We start from the raw sequence: 22,841 nt of genomic DNA, 5'->3' as shown, positions 1-22,841 counted from the left end.
CACCATAATTAGACACAGCAAGGCCTTACCATATCTAGGCAATTCCGATTCTGTATCATAGCTCAGAAAAATCATCTCCCTACTCATAGATTTCCACCCAGCCAGCATCTCTGACAGTGCATCCCACAGGGAATCCTTAGTTTGCCAACTCACTGCACTCCCAGAAAATATCTTCCCAAGTACCTCTTTCTTCCCTGTCACACCTGCAACATTTGCTGTCTACCTGAGGAAAAATTCTCTGGAGTCTACTCGGGGTATAAAAATATCTATGTAAACATATGCAAGCAAAAATCCTAAATCTTCTAGATTTTGTTGCATATTTGGGAGACACGCTTAAATCCTCCAATTGTTTCTTTGTGAACTGTTTATCCAATTTCTCTTCCAATCCTTTCTAACCTCCTCTGATTGATTCTAATAGCTATCATGCAATATTTTATATGATCTACTAGTTAATCCTTTTTTAATAGCAGCTTCTGTTCTAGATTCCACTAAAAACTCTACCAGTGCTGGTCCTTAGTTTAGGACCCCTCCTATTTCTTTCTCTTTGCCTATATTCTGATAGGAAAGGCAATCTCTAACCTGCAGTCCAAATAAATTCTTGACCTCTTCCTATTCTATTACCTTTCCATCTGTAGTTATTTGCTCCCAATACCTTGGTTCATTTGTCAGTTTTCTCCAATAAATTCCAGCCCTCTCTTGACTATTCCATGTCTATGTCAGAAATGGAAATCCTTTACAAATTGCATAATTTATATAGTATTCTCAGTGCACAGGGAAAGATTGTTACGCTGCTTGTATGTTATAATGCTTAGTAAAAATTGTGACAGTATGAACATTAAATTTGTTATGTCTTGATAACATCTGTTTTTGTTTCAGGCTGTATGACAGTATGAACATTAAATTTTTTATGTCTCATCTGTTTTTGTTTCAGATTGTATGACAGTATGCATATTAAATTTGTTATGTCTCATATCATGTCTGTTTTTGTTTCAGGCTGTACATGAGTATATACATTCATTTTTTATGTATCATGACATACCTTCTCTTGTTTCAGGATGTATAAAAGTATGCTCATTAAATTTGTTATGCCTCATAACATATCTTTTTTTTTCAGGCTGTATGAGAGTAAGCCACACCCAGCCTCAGGTTTTGGTGTGCTAGAAAGAACTGTCCTCATCAGCTTCCTCTCAGCTGTGATATTGATGACCATTTTGGGGAATCTCTTGGTTATGGTGGCAGTCTGCCGTGACAGACAACTTCGGTAAGTGAGGCAATGTGATTTTCTCAGCTATTGCAGAATTACATTATCGTTTTGTAATATGTTAGATTCTTGATGACCGTTGCGTCCACTCTATACACACACACACACACACACACACACACACACACACACACACACACACACTTTTTTAATTCTGCATCCATTCTATATTCCTATACAGTTGAGAGCAATTACAATTTGCTTTTTTGTCTCTGTTGATCCTCCCTCATTATTTTACATTTCTTTCTTCTTTTCTTCTTCTTTTTTGACTATTTGTAGCCTTAGTGTGAATAAAACCACCTACTGCAATAATTAAATTGTCTCAGCAGTACAAAGAGAGTATCCAAAAGAGTAAATGTTTAATGTGTAAACGATAAATAGTGAGTACTTTTGCGTTGTCACCAATGTTTCTTCAGTCTGACTCTAGTCCCATTTGACCTATGGATGTGTAGCATTTCCATTAGATTTGGGTCAGAGAGAGCCCTGTAAATCAGACATAAGTTGCCTCTAAGTATTCTATACACTGCTGAGCACAGTGACAGTGACTTCAATCTGTCCGTAGAAGACATGTGCTGAAGACCCTGAATTTTCTTAGTTAGAAATGTTTCAGGTCTCTCAAGTTGGTGCAGGTGTCTGTTATGGTACATACCAAAGGGAGCATTAAATTCAATAATATGCCCATTGAGGGACAAGTAGAGGGGAGTTATAACCTCTTTTGCTCTTGAGACAATGCCTTTGCTAATCAGGTGAGTGACGTAGAATGCCTTCCTCAACATAGTTGACATGTGGTGGTCAAAGATGAGGTCACAGTCAACTTGGGTTCCCAGGTCTCTCACTACTGAATTGCTACTTAGGGTATTATTGTTTATTTTATAATCAGCAGGGACATTGTTTTTACCAAAGGGAATGATGATGCATTTTTTAGTATTTAGTTTAAGACCATGGCTTTGGCAACAATCATTGGTCTGTGTAAGCCTCCTTTGAACTATGCTGACATTACTACAGGATTCAGTGATAGCACCTAATTTGCAGTCATCCACAAACCTGGTTTGCCACAACCCCTCTGTTTTGGCCTGGACGTCTGAGAAGTATATGCCAAACAAGAGACAGCCCAGCACTGACCCTTGTCTCCTACTTTAACTGAGTGTTGTTGATCTGTGAGACAGTTTGCAACACACTGCCAACACAGAAGTTGATATTTAAATGGGTTAGTTTGTCAATGATGCCCGAATGTGGGATAGTGTTGAAGACCTTGGCCAAGTCAAGATAGGCTGTGTGCATGGCTTTGCCCTTGTCTATGGCTCTATTCATGTTCTCGAAGAAGTCCACCAGGTTAAGCAGGTATGGCCTGCCCTTGAGAAAACTGAATTGGGATGGAGCCACGGTTTGGAGGTCACCTATATCATTATTTATGTGGCCCATGATGTTTCGTTCCATTGCCTTACAGATGAGACTAGTTAAACCTATGGGTCTATAGTTACCTGGGTCTGTTGCTGAGCCACCCTTGTGGAGGGGGATAACAGTCACTGTTTTCCATTCAGTGGGGACAAAGCCAGTACTCAGGCTATGGTTGGATAGAGTACCTAATGGAGTAGCTAGTGCTTGTTTTAGAACATAGCTCAGAATGCCATCTGATCCCATGGATGCGCTGTTCTTAGCCTTGGAGAGAGCATTGATTACTTGCTCTTTTGAGATACAGGGAGGAAGAGATGATGACATGGTTTGCAGTATGCTTGGGAGATGGGGGGGGATTTTTGCCAAACCTGCCTGCTAGCAGGTTTGCAAGTTCTACAGGGTCAGTGTGTGTGATGCCATTCACAATTAGTTCAGCACACATCTGAGCCCTTCCTTTTAGGTTGGTGATGTTGCTGAAGAAAGACTTATGGTTATACTTGGCTATGGGTGCTAATTTTTTCTCATAATTGCTTTTGAAGATTTTATGAGTTGCCTTGATACTCATATCTTGTCTTTTTTATCCCATGTCTCCATACACATTTCAGTGTTTCAGAGTTTACTCTCCAATAATTTGTTCTTATACCTCCCAGACCAATAGCATGTCTATGTTTTCTACAGTGAAGGCAGGGATAAAGAAGTCACAGCGGACTTCATTTGCTCTACCTGTTTCATCCTTTGTACTTCTTTCTTCATTTCTGCTTTGTTTCTAGATTTCTGTAGCCATGTTTCTATATTTCAATGCATAGGGTTTTACATATGAAACTATTTCCCATCCCTTAAATGAAAACAATAATGTATAGCCTAGCGTTAACATTCCTTACTTCCATCAGCTTTATGTAATACTACATATCTTGGTTCTTTGTAAGAATTTTCCTAGACACATTCTGCCTCTTTCATTCTCTCTAACTTACATATCAGAATTCTTCCCAATCCTGTCCTCAGTGATTAAAATAGCTAGTTAGTAGTGTGTCCATTTTTTATTTAGCCATGCTTGTAGTGTGTCCATTTTTTATTTAGCCATGCTTTTGCTTATCATCCTGTCAGCTGCATCCATATTCTTATAGATAGTATCCGATTATCACTCTTACCCTTTGTTCTCCTCTAGTCTGCCTGCTGAGCCCATATTTATGATGAGTCCAATTCTACCACTGCTTTGCCTTATTCATAGCTACATAGACTGAACATTCCCTTTCTGTCCTCTCCACAATGTACTCATGAGCTGTCATTCCACTTCTCTTTTGCCATTGCTTTTGCTAGCCCTTCCAGATCTATATCTTCCTTTTGCAGTTTCATATCCATTCATCTAACATACATACCAAGATAGCTGGTGACATGCTTTGCTTTAGAGAAAGTGGGAGTTTGCTCCAGATGTGGAGATTTCATTCGGAGAGATATATTTTATGCCCAACATTGCACAGGTGAGACTGATGTTCTGTTATTGCAGTACAGTGGCACTGGGTGTTTGATCTAGATAGAATGCAATGCATGTGCACATTATTAGATGTTTAATAGGCACATTGGTATGCAATAAACAACTTGGTAATGGTTTACTGGCAGCGTGTCAATGCACAAGTTGTTGACAGCTGTTAGCACAGTCAGAATTTGTTGTGTGCATTTGTAATTGACCTCAGTCGTGATTGAGTCACACAACAGTGACTCAAGTTTACTTCATGGAGTTTCCTTTTGCCCTTGGTAGTGCATCATGGAGTCAGTGTATTTAACTTAGGCATGTAGCATGAAAGTCCCTAACTTGGTGGTCTTTAGAGCAAAGTCTCCCATATGTAACAAGTGTTTTGTTGTTGTTGTTGTTTTTTTTTTTGTGATTGGTGTACTTTCTCTTACATTTCTATTTGATAATGTACTAGTGTTTATAGTGATGTGTCCGCTTCAATTGAAAGTGTATCGATGCGAACTTATATCAACTATTAAAATATATCAACCAAAAAATGTTTGCCTTCTTTCTATTGTACCATTGATAATCTAATTCAGTTTTTTACTTTTTATGTGTGTGTGTGTGTGTGTGTGTGTGTGTGTGTGTGTGTGTGTGTGTGTGTGTGTGTGTGTGTGTGTGTGTGTGTATTGTTGTTGTTGTTGGTTTTTTTTTTTTGTGATTGGTGTACTTTCTCTTACATTTCTATTTGATAATGTAATAGTGTTTATAGTGATGTGTCCGCTTCAATTGAAAGTGTATCGATGCGAACTTATATCAACTATTAAAATATATCAACCAAAAAATGTTTGCCTTCTTTCTATTGTACCATTGATAATCTAATTCAGTTTTTTACTTTGTGTGTGTGTGTGTGTGTGTGTGTGTGTGTGTGTGTGTGTGTGTGTGTGTGTGTATGCAGTGGCTTATAATCCCAAAATTCTCCTTCTTTTAGGCAGCCATTGGGTTAGCTCCCAGAATCTGTCTTTGCCTCCATGATTAGCTTGCAGTCCATTAGATTTCCTTTACATTCATGTATTATATGTGATCTTGGCATGTAAGTAGCAATGCAGATTCTGATTCTTTTACAGTCTGTACTGCTTTCAGGATACCTGCTTACTAATCTGTATCATTTGTATGTATCCAGCAACTGCCAGGTGTTCACATCCTACTTATTATTTTCTTACATTTGTTTTGATAGTGCCAAGTAATTCAACACTAATTAATACTTTCAGTAAGGACAGTGGACTCATATTGTCATGAGAAGAGAAAGCCAAATCCCTACAAGTACAATTTAAAGCAGTATTAATTAGCTAGCATATTGATGAGCAAGTTAAAGTGACTGCATTTTAAAATGTGATGGAATAACTAAGAAATGCTTACAATAACTCAAAATATGCATGTTTATAATATCATGTTTTATTTAATACTTCAGAATAGTGACAACAATAGGTTCATAGGTTCATAGGTTCATACTAGGCTATCTGCCCTAGGGCATTTATAAGTGTGTGTGGCTTTCACCACCCCTTAGGATGAGAATACTATAGTTTGCTGTGCCTCTGTCCAACAGTGATACAAAGATGATTATCTCCCATCCACTCGTCAAGATTTCTCTTGAACAGAGTCAGTGAGGGGCTCTGCCTCACATGGACTGGGATTCTGTTCCATAGTGTAGGGAGTACCTGGGTGATGAATCTGTCTTATATCCGTGTTGAGGTTTAAGTCTCTTGCTCTCATGGCTCTGGTGGATTTGGATTTTTTGAGGTGGAGCATGTCCATTAATTCCGGGTTGGACATGGCCTTGTATGTCAGGCTCAGATCACCTCTGAGCAGATGAATAGAGCTGGAGTTTCTTCAGTCGGGCATCGATGACATATGTTTGAGCCCCTTTATCCTTTTGGTGAGGAACTTTTGGGGTTTTTCCAACTGCTGCAGGTGTCAATCATTGGTCTGATAAACCTCTCCTGATCTGGATGTGAATCCCTTCATGATCAGGTGGGCAATGTAGAAGGTCTTCCTAACCACTTTGGCAATGTGAGTGTCAAAGAGGTTACTGTCAACTTGGGTCCCCAGGTCCCTGATAACTTCTTCCAGTGTTTAATGGATTACCACCTATGTGGTAATTAGGGGTTACCTTGTTTTTCCCAAAGGGTATGACTATACATTTTTGGCATTTAGCTTAAGGCCATGGCTCTTATCCATTTCTATGAGACCTCTCTGGAGCATGTCTGTGTCTGATGGAGTGTCAATTATGGTGCCCAGTTTGCAGTCATCTGCAAATTTTGTCAGCCACAATCCCCTATGTTTGCCTGCACTTCAGAAAAATAAATGCCGAACAAGAGGGGCCCAGGACTGAGCCCTGTGGGACACCATGACCGCTTAGAGTCTGATATGGCACCAGCAACTCTAACCCTGTGTGTTCTGTCCTTGAGCCAGTTTGCAACCCATCTTGTGACATATGGGTTTACATCTAAACTGGTGAGCTTTTCTATGATGCCCGAGTGGGATATTGTGTCAAACGCTTTTGCTAGGTCAAGGTAGGCTGTGTGAACTGCCTTACCCTCATCAATGGCCTTAGTGACTGTTTCGAAAAATTTGACCAAGTTCAAGAGGCAGGATCTGCCCTTGACAAAGCCAAATTGGGTAGGATCCAGTGTCTGTAGGTCCCCAGTGTCTTTATTTATGAGTTCCATTATGATCCTCTCCATAGCTTTGCAGACAAGGCTCGCCAAGCTTATGGGGTGGTAATTTCCAGGGTCTGTAGAAGCACCGTGGAGTGGGACCACAGTTGCATTCTTATCCTGTAGTAAGGCTAAGATTAAACAGCAGCCTTATGTGTGGGTTTAGTTCCTCATTGAGTTTGTGTAGCACACAGCCGGGACACCGTCCGGTCCCATTGATGCTGTGTTTTTTGCTTTAGAGAGAGCAGCTCTCACCTGGGCATCTGAGATGTTTGGGAGGCTAGACTCTGGTGGGATATATATTTCTCCTTTGGGGAGGGAGAAATTTGCACTGAACCTGTCTGCCAGTATGTTGGCAATGTCTGTGGGTTCAGTGATTTTTTTATCATTTTGGACTAATTCTGAGCATATCTGGGAGTTTCCACCCAGGTTTCTAACATAGCTAAAGAAGGCCTTATGATTGTCTTTTGTGTCATTAGCGATTTTTCTCTCAAAGTTGGCCTTGGGTGATTTTATGAGTGATCGTACTTTTTTGCTAGTATTGATCAGAGATTTAGGGATTTTGCTCTGTCATGTAGTAGCTTTCTCCTCTTGTTGTAGAGTTTGTTTATGGCTGGGGTCCACCAGACCGGGCACCTGCCTTTGGTGGAAAGGGTCTTGATTTTATTAGAGATTGCTTGATCCATACATTCCTGGAGGTGCTCGTAGAAGGCATTTGTAAGGGTTTCAGCAGCGTGGGTTGTGGTTTCCACTAGCTCGGGGGCCTTGAAGGATACCACTCCAGTCTTAAGAAGTGTGAAGTTTGCTTTTGAGAAGTTCTTCACTGTGCAAGCTATATAGCATTTGATTTCTAAGCATAGCTCATACACTAATAGACATATTGATAATTTCTTGCCTCCATATATAAAAATGCAACAAACAATTTTCTAATATATTTTTAATACCATTTTTCATTAAAAACTTCCCTCTGTCTTTGTGTTTATTTTAATCATTATAAAACTACCTGAATTTCAAACAAGGCTGTAAAGAAATTGTGTCATTGTAATCCATGTGCTCCATGCTCTCTAAAATATGAATCTAAAGAGGTCACTTCAATTCACTAATCTAAAGAGGTGATTTCAATTCACTAGTTCAAAACTTACAATAATCTCTTCACCTCCCTCTACAGTTCTTTTTGTCTGCAACTTGTTTTTTGCCCTGCTTTATTTATTTCCTTTTTGTTTTAATTACTATGAACAGCTGAGCCAGTACATTTTAGTTACTCCAGTAAAGCTGATACAATGCCCTGATATCATATCTACAGATCTCTGTGACCTACAGAAGAAAATAACCCACTCCAATAAGTAAAAAGGGGCCATGATACCATTTTCCTGTACCCAGTAACTCTTTACTGCTGCTGTGAAGAACTGCTTCTTAAAGCTCTAAAATTAGACTTTTCCATTGATATAGAATGAACGCATGAAGCATTCAAAACTTCTCCTAAGACCTTCACAACCACCCTGATGTTTAATTTTGAAACTGTTAAATATGTTGACAAACAGTCAATAATAAATGATATAAATGACACCATTTTGTCTTTAGTGGCAGAACATGTCATATTGTGCCAAGACTTTCTGGCAGATTGTGAAGGAAATGTACCTTTTTTCATATAAGGCAAATGTTCTACAAAAATGGTCTCCCTAAAATAGTTAACATTTGCAACCCTCTTTCAACAAAATGAAAGTATGCTGATCACTAAACTGGCACTTGTGAAGCAGCCTTGCTCTTTTTTTTAAGAAAACCTTGTCATTGTTGTATAACCTAATAAACTGACAAGTTCTAATTTAGTGGCCACAAGAACATCTACTGAAAGATTTAAGGAGGTCATCAGCCGAGGAAAGTCCGCAGATCTCCATAAACAGCCTAACCCCACTCTGTCAATCTGTACTAACTGTGCTAACAGTATTCCTTGGGGAAGTAGGAGCCCCAGCTTTGTTTCTAGAAAGCCAACACTCGTAAAGCTGGTTCTGGTGACAATGAATTAGTCTGAGCCATCAGAGAGCAGTGATAGAATCCAACAGTCTCAAATAACCCAGTCCTTGAGAGGTTATTGTCTTTGCAAGGTCAGAAAACTGATGATTTCAAGTGTAAGCTGTTTTCTGTTATTCTCATCCATGGAAATTATGAACTAACCAAGTCCCAGAGAAATAAGAAATATTATCTTTGACATTTTCTGCAGGCAACTTGAGACATTACTTTTTTTGATTGTTTTTTTTTTTTTTTTACATGACTCAACAGCATATGGACGCTCTACAGGATATTTCAACATCATCTTAGTGGGGAAATAATGCTTCCATGCTTCTAGATGAATTTGGACCACATCAGCACAGCTCCTACAGTGGCCCATAGTTACTCTTTGTACTTGTCCATTCAGGTTTACCTTTGGCTTTCTTGCTGTTCCCCAGCACTTTGCACCTGATGGATCTTCTGCCTGCATACTGTCACCTCATTCACTCTTCTGATGGACAGGAGGCGAGATAAGGGTCATTCATTTTTTATGCAGGATGAGAGGATTAAAGGCCACCCATTTGCTGACTGGAGTGAAAGACCTGTTAGTCTATTCATTCCTCCCTGGACACGATAATTAGGTGAGAGGGAGATGGCTATCTTGGCAGTCCTGAGGACCACCAAGCCTAACACTTTGATGAGTTGCCCTTTGGTTCACATATATGCTGCTGCTGTCGAGTTGTCCCATGTGTTCTTGCATGTATGTGTGCATGTCTTCCTGACAGATATGCAGTTTTTATCAGCAATGACTCTATAGCTGTTCCTAGTGTTCCTCCACACCCTTCCAGGAGCTAACATCACAGTAAGTTAAAACAGCTTCCCGTCCCCAGAATGGACGAGCCAGCATCAGTTGCTAACTCTCATTATCCCCAGCATCCAAGCCTCCAATGTTTTCGTCACCTGGGTGCTAGTCGGGGCTTTTTCTCTCTATGCCGTGTGGGCATGGTTCACAAGACTAGAGTAGCCTGCTTGTGCAGACATGTACACTGGTATAAACCCATTTAGCAATTGTTCTTGCTGTCAGAAATTTAAACAGTTTTATTTAGACATCTTTATAAAGTTCTTCTTTACCAGTCATGCTACATCTCTTCCTTTCTCTTAATAGATTTTTTTTCTTTTCATTCAACATTGCACTAAGCAGACATTCAACAGGCTAATACCCAGTGAATGCAAGAGGGCTGAACTCATTAGCATTTGACCTTTGTTGTACAAGTATTTTCAGAATAAACAGCTATTCTTGTTCAAAAAATTAAGTAGTTCACAGGCATCTAAGATACATATTGAACTGTGTAAAATGTTCAACCCTGTAATTCTTCACTTTCTTCAAGAAAGTGGGGCTGGTTATGGCAACAATATTGCTATGATGATAATGGCAGATGGATAACTGCCATGTTCACTACCCTTTTCGATCATACCTATAAAGCAGTATAAGCTTCTGTAATAATAATTCCCCAGTGCTATTTGCATCATATTTCCATGTCCTTTTTACTTCCCACACTAATAATTGTTAAGATATTTTAAAAGGTGATTTCAGTGTTATCTTCCAGTTATCTCTTGACAGATCAATTCCCTTGGTAGAGAGATTTCTGAGCCCAAATCATTATAAAGAAAAGTGTGGAAGCTGTGACAATAGAATGTATTGCCAGCTATGCCAGGAAAAGTAGGGCAGTGGATGTGTAACATATGCCAGCACAGCCAACTGGAATTTTGTAAAGAATTATATGTCATTTGTATATCAAACTGATTTGTACAGATGTTTGTATTGAAAAATGTATTTATAAAGCTGCTTGTGTTAAAAATGTATCAATAGTGCACCCTGCTGGGCAGCAATGAAATGTACATGCATTATTGTAACTGTTTAAATGTATATATATTGTTACAGAGGATACTGGAAGAGAAGAGATTAACCTTAATCCATCTGACTTTGAGAAATAGTAAGAAAATTAAATTACTGGGGTAACACCATAAATATGTTATCCCACAGTTTTGACTGCAGCCAGAGACAATAAGTTTGTACTAGGAAGCTTCCTGTATTGTCATTAGGGTGAACCAATTATAACTGTAAAAGGGTGGAGGTTTGAAATTCTTTTATGACTTCCAGGAACTGCAGCAGATCTTAGCAAGGCTCTCTGTATGTTTATTATTGACACCTATGTGATAAATCCTGACAGCTTCTAGCAATGGGGTGTTGCATGGGAAACAGAAGTCAGATGACCAGATGTATGTGATGTCATTCTGTAGAGAAATAATGTTTTAATATTAGAGGAGACCGAAGTCTCAGAAGCAGTCTGTTTCTTGGAACTTGACATAGAAGGATCCCTCAACTACTTCATCTTGTCTTGCTCTACTTGATTAGGGAATAATAACACTTTAGATTAGTCAGAAAAATATAGTAAAAATATTTAAGTATTATTTTTCTGTAACTGTGAATCTTTCCAGCTGTGTTACTTTTAATATTTCCTGTTATTGAAATGCTGGAGTTTACTGTAAATAGATATTTAGTAGTTTTGTGTTCTTTTATTATTTATTATTAAATATATTTAAACTTCTCATTGTGGCTAGTCCTTTTAGAAAATATTTAAGTTTTGAGAGTATTTGCATATATTTATTTGGTAATAACTCTGGCCATTCCTGAAAGCCTTGCTGTTTGGTCAACATTACCATTTGTATTAATATTAATTTCACTCAGTATAATTGGATGCCCTATTAAGAGCCTTATAGTAATTGACTGGTGGCAGTAAAACTACCTTATAGTGTGGGCAAAGTTGGTAGAGTGGCTAATTTGTGCCACCCTTTCCCAGGTGTGTGTGCAAAAGTTAAATCTCAAGGAATGTGTGTGTTAGCTACTTGGAGTAGGGACATAAAGCACTGGTTTCACAGAGAGGGTCCTGGAGCACTTGGCTTGGACACTCGGCTGAGAAATTAACCTTACAGCTGTACCACTGGGGAGTCTTACTGGGGACTTGGAGGGAGACAGACAGAGAAACCCAGACCCCAGTCTGAGTGTGTTCACTGTGTGCTCTTAAGGGAAATTGTTCTTGATGCAGAGAGGTCTGCATCTGGAAATACTGAGTGTATCCATTTCTATTCCAAGTGAACATCCCTATCCAGTGTCAGTGGTGAGGATTCAGGCTCCTTTATTACTGACCCAGAGTGGAGATGTCACAGAAGTCTTAACTATTTTGTGTAATCTTTATCCTAATGAGCCTGGTTTTCCCCTCAGTATGTGCAAGCATCTTCTTCTTTTTTCAGCTGCTCCTGTTAGTAGTCACCACAGCGGATCATCTGTTTCCATTTCTTCCTGTCCTCTGCATCTTGCTGTGTCACACCAACCACCTGCATGTCTTCTCTCACAACATCCATTAACCTTATTTTAGGCCTTCCTCTTTTCCTGTTACCTGGTAGCTTCGACCTTAGCATCTTTTCCCAATATACTCTGCATCCCTCCTCAGCACGTGTCCAAACCAACATAATCTTGCCTCTCTGGCTTTGTCTCCAAACCGTCCAACCTGGGCTGACCCTCTAATATACTTATTCCTAATCCTGTCCACCCTCGTCACACCCAGTGCAAATCTTAACATCTTTATCTCTGCCACGTCAAGCTCTGACTCCTGCCTTTTTATCAATGCCACTGTCTCCAACCCATATAACATAGCTGGTCTTATTACCCTCTTGTAGACATTCCCTTTCACTCTTACTGGTACTTTTCTGTCACAAATCACTCCTGACACTCTTCTCCACCCACTCCATCTTGCCTGTACTCTCTTCTTCACCTCTCTTCCACACTCACCATACTGTTGGTCCCAAGTATTTAAACTCATCCACCTTCGCCACCTCTACTCCCTGCAGCCTTACCATTCCTCTATCCTCCCTCTCACTCACACACATATATTCTGTCTTAGTCCTGCTGACCTTCATTCATAATCTCCCTAGAAAATATCTCTACCTCTCCAGGGTCTCCTCCACCTGTTCCCTACTCTCACTACAGATCACAATGTCATCTGCAAACATCATAGTCCACAGGGGACTCCTATCTGTTCTCGTCTGTCAACCTGTCCATCATCTTTGCATATAAGAAAGGGCTCAGAGCTGATCCTTGATGTAATCCCACCTCCACCTTAAACATATCCGTCACTCCCACTGCAGACCTCACTGCTGTCACACTATCCTTGTACATATCCTGTGCCACTCTTACATACTTCTCTGACACTCCCAACTTTCTCATACAATACCACAACTCCTCTCTAGGCACCCTGTCATATGCTTTCTCTAAGTCCACAAAGACACAATGCAACTCCTTCTGACAATCTCTGTACTTCTCTATCAACACTCTCAGAGCAAATATTGCATCTGTAGTGCTCTTTCCTGGCATGAAACCATACTGCTGATCACTAATCATCACCTCCCTTCTTAACCTAGCTTCCACTACTCTTTCCCATTACTTCATGCTGTGACCGATCAGTTTAATCCCTCTGTAGTTACTACAGCTCTGAACATCACCCTTATTCTTAAAAATCGGAACCAAAACACTTTTTCTCCATTCCTCAGGCATCCTCTCACTTTCCAAGATTTCATTAAACAATCTAGTTAAAAACTCCACTGCCATTTAATCTAAACACCTCCATGCTTCCACGGGTATGTCATCTGGACCAACAGTCTTTCCATTCTTCATCCTCTTCATAGCTAGCCTTACTTTCTTCTTGCTAATCCATTGCACTTCATGATTCACTATCCGCACATCATCCAACCTTCTCTCCCTCTCTTTCTCTTCATTCATCATCCCCTCAAAGTACTCTTTCCATCTGCTCAACACACTCTCCTCACTTGTGAGTATGTTTCCCTCATTATCCTTTATCACCCTTACCTGCTGCACATCTTTACTAGCTTGGTCCCTCTGTCTAGCCTTCCTTAGTGTTCAACCTTTCATACAACTCTTCATACGCCTTATCGTTAGCCTTCGCCACCTCTCTCTTTGCCATGCACCTCATCTCCTTATACTCTTGTCTACTTTCTTCATCTCTCTGACAATCCCATTTCTTCTTCGCCAACCTCTTTCTCTGTATACTCTCCTGTACTTCCTCATTCCACCACCAGGTCTCCTTGTCCTCTTTCCTCTTTCCAGATGTCACACCAAGCACCTTTCTAGCCATCTCCCTTACTAGCTCTGCTGTAGTTACCCAGCTATTCAGTAACTCTTCACTGCCACCCAGTGCCTGTCTTAACTATTTCCTGAACTCCACCTCACACTTACCCTTTTTCAATTTCCACCATTTGATCCTTGGTGCTGCCCTCACACTCATCCTCCTCTTCTTTATCACCAATGTCATCCTACAAACCACCATCCTATGCTGCCTAACTACAAAAACTTTGACTGACTTTCTAGTAGCTGTGAACTTACAGAGGCAGACGTTACCTCTTACTTTCCTTGTCCCTTTACAGACCATGAGAGAGTTTCCATAATGGTTGATAAGATAACCCAGACATTTCTGAGCAAACAATGTGTTCTAGATCAAGTGATCTGTAAGCATAATCTGGGTTCTACACATTTTACCCACAAAGATCATTACCATGTCTTGAATCTTTTTCACTAGTATGCCAGCATTCAAATGAAGTGAATATTTTAAAGTAGTTTATCTAATGCTGCTTACCTGCTAAAGCTATACTTTATAATAAGCATAAAAGATTTATTAAACCCCTTCAAAAGGATATAAGCTGTACCCACAGAGTGTTAGTGCAAATATTTTTAAGAATAAAATAGCCTTCAAAACTTGCAGAAATATTAATATAGAATCTGTTTTACTGCATAATGCTCATTTGTTTCATATCTTGAAAAAGTGGCTTTGCAAGCTTGGACCTTACAAAGTTCTCTGTGAAAGTTCTGAATATGCAAACCTAAACAAACCAAGATGGACTGGGACATTCCCTGCTTAAATGAAGCCACTAACTCCATCATGGACCTTCTTCAAATGAATGTTGTCATTCAACAGTTTTATTCACTTTATTCTGATTTTAGCTCTACAGATAAGCTTCCAAATGACCACAGGAATCCTTATTTTAAAAAAAAATAGTTACTGCAATAAAAGTCCTCACTTTCTCTGGTCTTCCTTTTCTACAGCTGCATAGCATTTTTCCATGGGTTGGAGCCTATGACTGAGATAAACCACTCAGTGCTCTTCTCCTTCCAATGAAATCTGGCTAAGTACAGCCCCCACCCCATGCTTCGAAACATCCACCTGCACAACATATTCTTTGCTGTAATCTGGACTGGCTAACACAGGGGGTCCTCCCAAAACTTCTTTAAGCTTCTGGAATGCCTGCTCACATGCTGTGGTCCACACTACCTTATCCGTCCTGTTTTTCCTTGTCAGGTCTGTGAGGGGAGCAGCCATGCTACTATAACTGGGGATGGATTTTATGTAGCACCCTGCTGTCCCTAAGAATGCCCTCACCTGCTTTTTGGTAACAGGTGCAGGCCATGCCTGGATGGTTTCCACTATGGCAGGTTCTGGCCTGATCTTACCACTCCCCATTCTATGCCTCAGGTAGGAGACCTCTGCCATACCCACCTGACATTTGCTCGGCTTAATGGTCAACCCTGCCCTTCGTAGTCTGCCCAGCACCTCCCTGACTTGTTGAAGGTGCTCTTGCCAGGAATGGCTGTAGATGGAAATATCATCTAGGTAAGCAAGGTCAAGCCCATGAGTTCCCTGACCCTTGTCCTGAGGTTTAGGACATATGCCACAACAGACTCCTTGTAAGATTCACACTCACCTTCCCACTCATCATGAATTAAATCTAGAGGCCCCCTCACCCTATGCCCATACAACAACTCAAAGGGTGAAAATCCTGTGGATTCCTGGGGAACCTCTCTGCAAACAACATATGGGGCAAATATTTGTCCCACTCCCTCTTAAACTGGTCTGCAAATGCCCATAGCATGGATGTGATTGCAGAGTTTAACCTCTCAACAAGACCATTAACCTCTCAACAAGACCATTTGTCTGGGGATGGTAGGGGGTGGTCTCCAGGTGCTTCACACCACAGTACTTCCATCGACAATCCAGCAGGTCTGACATGAAAGTGGCACCTCCGTCAGTCAGTATTTCTTTGGGGAAACCTACCCTGCCGAAAATCTCTAACAAGGCATTTGCCACCTTTTCCGCCTCAATGGAGGACAAAGCCACTGCCTCAGGGTATCTTGTAGCATAATATACTACCACTAGGATATCCTTTTTCCCTGTGGAACTTGGGGTACTCAGAGGCCCCACAATATCCATAGCTACCCACTGAAATGGCTCCTCAATAACAGGCAAAGTCATCAAAGGAGCTCTCACCTTGTCTTCTGCCTTTCCTACCTTTTAGCACTGCTCACAGGTCCTGCCGTAACATGTTACATCTCTGGAAATTCCAGGTCAATAGAAGTTCTGCATAATACAGCTCTTTGTATGTTTTATACCCATATGACCTGTAAAGGGAATATCATGGGCTATGGCTAGAAGTGCCAGATGGTAGGCTATAGGCACTACCAACTGCTGTATTATCTCACCTTCTAGCCCTCCATCAGGGGTCCACTCTCTATACAGTAACCCTTTGTCCCAGTATACAGATTCTCCCTTCCCTTGAGAATCAGGTGCCTCACTAGCTACCTGCCTCAGGCCTTGTAATGTAGGGTCTGAGAGCTGAGCCTGTCTCAAGTCTCTCTTAGTAACCCTTCCCAGCTTCCCTTCCACAGGAAGTCTGGCATCCTCTGACAGCAGTGCCCCACTGTCAGCCTGGGTACTACTACTCACCTCTACCTTTGCAGTCACTCTGTCCAAGGGGACATCAGTACCCACAAGCAGCTATGGCTCACTTTCAGTCTCAGTGCTACAGAGTAGCTCCCTCCCTGAAGTAAGCACCTCACCAGACCTGGCTGCAGGTATGCAGTCTGACTGGGTCTCTCCCAGGCTACCAGAACCACATGCTTGTCTCCAAGCTTGACTGCATGTAACTGCATTAACACATGATACTGCCTCATCATAATCCTTCCATATCAGGACATCTAGGATGGTAGTTTGGTACCTCTGTTGTCTCAAGACAACCTACTATTGGCATTTTGTCTTTCCCAGTTACTGGCTCCCTCACCTTTTTTCCCCTCCTTGCCTCTGTGGACATCTATATGCCACATGCCCCCACTGGTTGCATTCAAAACATTTAATCCTAGGTCCTGGATGTGTACCTGGACTAGTGGCTTCCCCTGCTACTGGCAGATTCTGTTGGAGCATTCTGGGCTGCCCACCATGGGTTGCTTTAGACCCATAAGCAGCACTGGGTGTCCCTTTCCTGTGCAGTGATGCCCTGCTTGCTAGGTATAGGTCTCCTTCTTCCCCAACTCATCTGAAATAGCACATTGTTTATCAGCTAACCAGACCCTCATGTCCTCAAGCAAAGTGCTAAGGGTCTGTTCCCTCACCAAAAGGTCTGGCAGCCCTTCAGAAGTGGTGACCTGGCATCCATTCACCCACCTATGAAAATAAGTGCTTAGCTCAGCAACATATTCACACACATTTTTCATCTATCTTGTGTCTGTGCTCAAAACATCTTTTCCTATAAGCCTCAGGTGTTAGCTTAAAAAATTCTAGCAAACAATTTTTAACAGCAGTATAATCAAAAAGTCACAATCAGATAACTTATACAGCACAGTTACAGCTTTACCATGGAGTAAGGGGGTCAGGAACCATAGCCAGAGCCTTTGGTCAACATCATATTGTTTACATACCCGCTACAACATATGAATGAAACTATCAGAATTATCCCCCTGTGTGAACTGTGAAGAAATTCACTGACCTTTTGTGCTTCTGGGGTCTGGTTCCTCCCTTCCCCATTACCTCCTTGACTGTGGCAAACCTCCAGTACCCTCTCTGTCCAACCAGTGCTTCATGTCCCTGCCCAAACAGCTGACACACACACACACACACACACACACACACACACACACACACACACACACACACACACACACACACACACACACACGCATGCATGCACACACACACACACACACACACACACACACACACACACACACACACACACACACTCACACACTTACTTTAAGATTTGATTTAGATACAAACACACAGACACTCCTGGGGAAGGCTGGCACAGGTTCTCCAGCTATTCCCCCTTTCTGCCCAGACTATAAGGTATAAATCACTGCCACCAACTACTAATATTATCTACTATAAGGCCCTTCCCAAAGGATGATCAATTTCAATGTGTAATATTACTGTTATCCAAATAGTAAGTGTGACTGAGCAGCAAGACTCAGTGGCTTGGACAGTATCACCAAATACATGCAAGTAGTCAAGAGCTTAAATTATCTCTACACAAAACAGCCACAGTTGAAAGGTTTAAAAATGTTTAATAAATAATAAAAATACAAGACAATACTTATTACTTATTACTTCAACACAATGACATTACAGAGTTCAGAAATCACAGGAAAATGTTTTAAAACAATACTGTAGGATAGTCTGACATAAATATAGAAAACAGTTAGACTAACCTGCCTATATTCTAAATGTCTCTAAGAGAAATACTATGTTCTAAATACTACTTACAGAGCAAAGCAAGTGCCTGGTGAGTTGTCAGCTTTAGACAAAGTCCAAAATGCTCAATCTTTCTCTCTGAGACTGTCTTAAGTGGATAAGACCCAGTATTGCTGAGTCATTTCACACTGCATCATTTTGACACCTCTGCTGAAGTTTCTCAGGCTCACAGAACTCAAAATTTAACATTTGTTTGTAATATTGCACCTGCCAGGAAACCACAGCAATAAACAGCACTTTACATATAAACCCTAGCAATTAACTCTTCTCCTAAGACCACAGAAATAATTTCATAGTCCAGACATCCTGTCTCTGAGCTTGAGATCAGTCACAAAATACTGCACTTATCAGCTTTCTTCCAGCAGGGTGCACTGTGATTACATTTTTGAAGCTCAGAACATATAACACAATTTTCTTACATTTAGTTTTCTTACATTTGTAAAAATACACCTGGGGATTATATTAATATTTACAATGACATAGAATTATTTACAAAATTCTGTCTAGCTAGGCTGACAGCCTTCACAATAAGCAAAATCTGTATTGTTTCAAGGTGGATCCTGACAGCTTAGGCCTGTGCTGAAATCTTTCTCCTTCACAATGTCAGCATGGACAGTGCCAACATGGATAGCTGCAACATGGAAGATCAGAACTTGTGGCTAATAAGGAAAGTCACAGATAGGGTATCTGCAAATTATTTTATAAGCAAAACAACGTAGAGGTATTTAGTTTCAATTGGTCAGTGGCTATATTTCTGATAGATACTAATATGTTTGCTCAGAAACAAAATCTGTATTGTTTCAAGTTGGACCCTGACAGCTTCGGCCTGTGCTGAAATCTTTCTCCTTCACAGTGCCAGCATGGACAGTACCAACATGGATAGTTACAACATGGAAGATCAGAACTTGTGGCTAATAAGGAAAGTCACAGATAGGATATCTGCTAATTCTTTTATAAACAAAACAACATAGAGGTATTTAGTTTCAATTGGTCAGTGGGTATTTTCTGATATATACTAATATGTTTGCTCAGAAGCTTTTACATTATTAAAATAATTACAGTTGCCTTGTTTGAGGAGACAATACCTTAATTTCTTATTCTCATATGTACATGTTTTCTCTTACAATAAAGAAGATCAGTTTACTCTGTTAAGTGTTGCATAAAGTCATTTTTGACGGTAACAGTTTGGTGGCATGAAGCCTCAGATTTCAAGACATCTTTGAGTTACTGCAACAGAAATCATCTTTTGGGCCTATATTTGCCAGGTTTTCTGTCAAGTGCATTTATGTTGTTAGCTACATTTGCCCACCTGCAGCAAAGAATAAAAATCTCTACAGGTATGTTTTCTTACCAGATTTTTAGTTAATTAGTAATTAATGTGTGAGAGTGGGTCATTGTATGAGAGTGGTCTGCATTATATATTTGTATTATACAGCTGTATGAGTGTGGGTTACATTATATAATTGCATTATTGTGGCTTTCATCACATTGTATGAGAGTGGGTTGTATTATATATTTGTCTGAGGGCAGGTTATATTATACAGTTGTATGACTGTGGGTTATAGTATGATAGTGGGTTTTATCACATTGTATGACGTGGGTTTTATCGTACATGAGTGGGTAATATTTCCATTGTATTGAGATTCCAAAGGGTGCTATTAAGGGGGTACCAGAAGAAAATCTCAAGATGCACAAATACATTTTTGAGGGACCTTCTTTACATTTAATCCACAATGATATATCTACAAGAAGCAAACTGTTGTTTTACTGTACTGTTTTTTTTTTTAATCCTCATTGGCAGACCATAAAGCCACCTCTACTGGTCCAATTGCCCTATCCACAAGTTTCATCTTGGTGGGCTTGAGTCAGGACAGTACCTCTTTTTGAACAGCTCTTGCTCTGAGGAGGTCTGTAACTCTTCCTGCAGGATCCAATGTGTTTGGGTCGCAACAGTCAAGCCTGGTGGCCAGCAGATTGTCTATCATACTTGCATAAGAAGGGCTTTTTCTTCAGGCCAAAGTCCTCAGCCCTTCTGCTAAAATCACTTAGTGGGCTTGATGGTAGTGAGAGGATAAGTCCGAGCACATGTCCTACTCCTGGCTATAGGGCAGTCTTACCTGTCTCTGTTTTCTCCATTCTCAAGCTCTGTATCAACTCCTTTACATCCTATCCACCACCAGGGCTCATTGGGTGATGCACAGCACAAGCCCTCCTCTCCATTACAGGCATGACAATGCTCCCTGTCCTTATGTTAAGTGCTGGAGCAGCTAATTGAATTTGGGTCATTTAGGCCATAGTCTGTGCTATATCCTTCTGTGACACATGGAGGATGTTGTTTTCCTGTGCTCCTATGAGGTTGGTAAATTCCACACTATTATCACAACCACAGTATGATTGTGTACAGCCATTACTGTGATCCTGGGTATCATACTTTACAAGGGAGGCTAGCAGCTAATGGAGTAGCCACAAGCCTAAAGCCAGAAGCCTGTGAGTAATACGAAGTGGTAATAAAGCAAAGTACAAAGTCTATGTGAAGACATAGTTGTTAAAAAAAAGTCACAGAGTGTATTGTGTTGGACTGTGGGAATAAGGATTTATAGCTAACTGTAGACAATGTTTTTGATAGCTACTAACTTTGAGGTCTAATGGTATTTTGACAGCAGAAATAGAGTAAATACATTTTCAGACTATACCATTCTATTTTCATCCCTCTCAGGTAGCCAGGTCATCTGAGTTAGTTGGGATTACTGGGTAAAACCTGTGTGAACAACATGAATGCTGTTCTTTGATGAAACACAAATGAGTTCATGTAACACAGTAGTTATCATTGTAGCACCTTGTTGGTGGCTGTGAGCATCTTCCCTTTGTCACAGGCCTTGGATTCTTGTTATCAGTTTCAATATGTAGCTGTGGATGAAGCATCAGGTCACAATCCCACTTTTTGCCAGACTACTTCCTCCTTTTATGGATCTTGAATTACTATTTATTCTCTTCTGGGAGACTTCTTTATGGATATACCACAACCCTCATTCACTGATTGATAGCTGTTCACAACCACAGAATGAATTTGCAGAGCTTTTACTGTGATTTTGTGTCTGGTAAGTTGGGGGGATGAAATGTATGAAAGAAGGGAGGGTGTATTTTTGACTTGATTGTTTAGACACTCATTCTTTGCAATAACAGCGAGCCCTCTTGAGACCTAAATCCAGCTATCTTAACTTAATGTCATTTCATGATGGAGACCCTGTCACTGAGCTACGTGTTTGGCCTATCATAATGGGTAATCTGGGTTCCTATTACCTGATTGAACGTTTAGGTTAGCAAATACCTAAATGTCGATCTGGTAATAGTGAAAGCAAAAATCCGTGAATGGCCGATTTAATGCAGGGAAAGAATTCCCTTAGCCATTACGTGGATTTTGCCCCTTTCCCCACTGTAGAGTGATGCTGGAGTTGGTATATTTAGTTAGGGGGGGCACAGCCCCCCCCTCTTCATTTTTGTTTAAATTTTTTATTTTTTTGGGGGCCGAGGGAATTCATTCCCTACATTAAATCGGCCATTCGCTGTTATTTTTCAATAGTACCAGGTCGACGTTTAAGTATTCAGTAACTTAAATGTTCGATCAGGTAATATAGATGAGGGTAATTCTGCACTGTGTAAATCAAAGCAGGTACACTTGACCCCTTACTTCACGTAAATATTTATTTTATAATTCACACACTGGTAAAGTTTATCTGACTGAATAAGTATTCTGTAACTATATTCACACTGTATGACTATTATGCTCATTAATGCCAGGGTACAGCAATGCCGTCTGGAGTTATATACAGTCTTGTAAGCCATGTTCCTGAATGTAGCTCTCCCAGGAAATTTATTGCCTCCATGCCACACACAGACATTGAAAAGTTCATAACTCTAAACAATATAGCATTCTAGCCTCAAAAATATTAGTTAACTAGGCATTGTTAAAAAGCCATTTGATGAAATATATGAATTAATAAAACCTGGTAAATATGCCAGATATTTTTGTTAATTGTTGCTCGAAATAAATAAATAATGTAAAATATTGTTAATTTATTTATTAATAGATTATTTTTAAAAAAGTGTATGGCATGATATATATGGCATATGCCTGGCTGCATATTTTATTAATACATAAATATAATATTATGGGGGGGGGTTATTGTGAGTGTGTGTGAGAGAGTGATTTCGTAAGCTTAACTGTGTGACAGAGGAATGCATTCCATGAACAAAAATCAGATATTAATATGTCAATAATAACCACCAGTGAGAAACCCAAGTAGTTTATACCCCACGAAAGCAAACACTTCATGACAAATGCCTACTGTGAACTGCAAAGTATTTTTTCCACACCACAACAT

General features: G+C 40.3%; 1 protein-coding gene across 1 annotated transcript in view; it reads left to right on the top strand.

Annotated features, from left to right (window-relative positions):
- The window catches only part of HTR4 (5-hydroxytryptamine receptor 4), a 3,476,249-nt gene that overhangs the window by 1,038,848 nt on the left and 2,414,560 nt on the right, over positions 1–22,841 (top strand). The window contains exon 3 of the mRNA XM_044069347.1: positions 1,115–1,261. Within this exon, the coding sequence (XP_043925282.1) occupies positions 1,115–1,261 (147 nt within the window). The remainder of the gene's footprint in view (positions 1–1,114; positions 1,262–22,841) is intronic.

This window comes from Protopterus annectens, chromosome 4.part0 (assembly GCF_019279795.1).
Source record: "Protopterus annectens isolate FY-2018-M chromosome 4.part0, PAN1.0, whole genome shotgun sequence".
Classification (NCBI taxonomy): Eukaryota; Metazoa; Chordata; order Ceratodontiformes; family Protopteridae; genus Protopterus; species Protopterus annectens.
The sequence above is the reverse complement of the archived record's forward strand: the minus strand, read 5'-3'. Positions and strand labels throughout refer to the sequence as shown.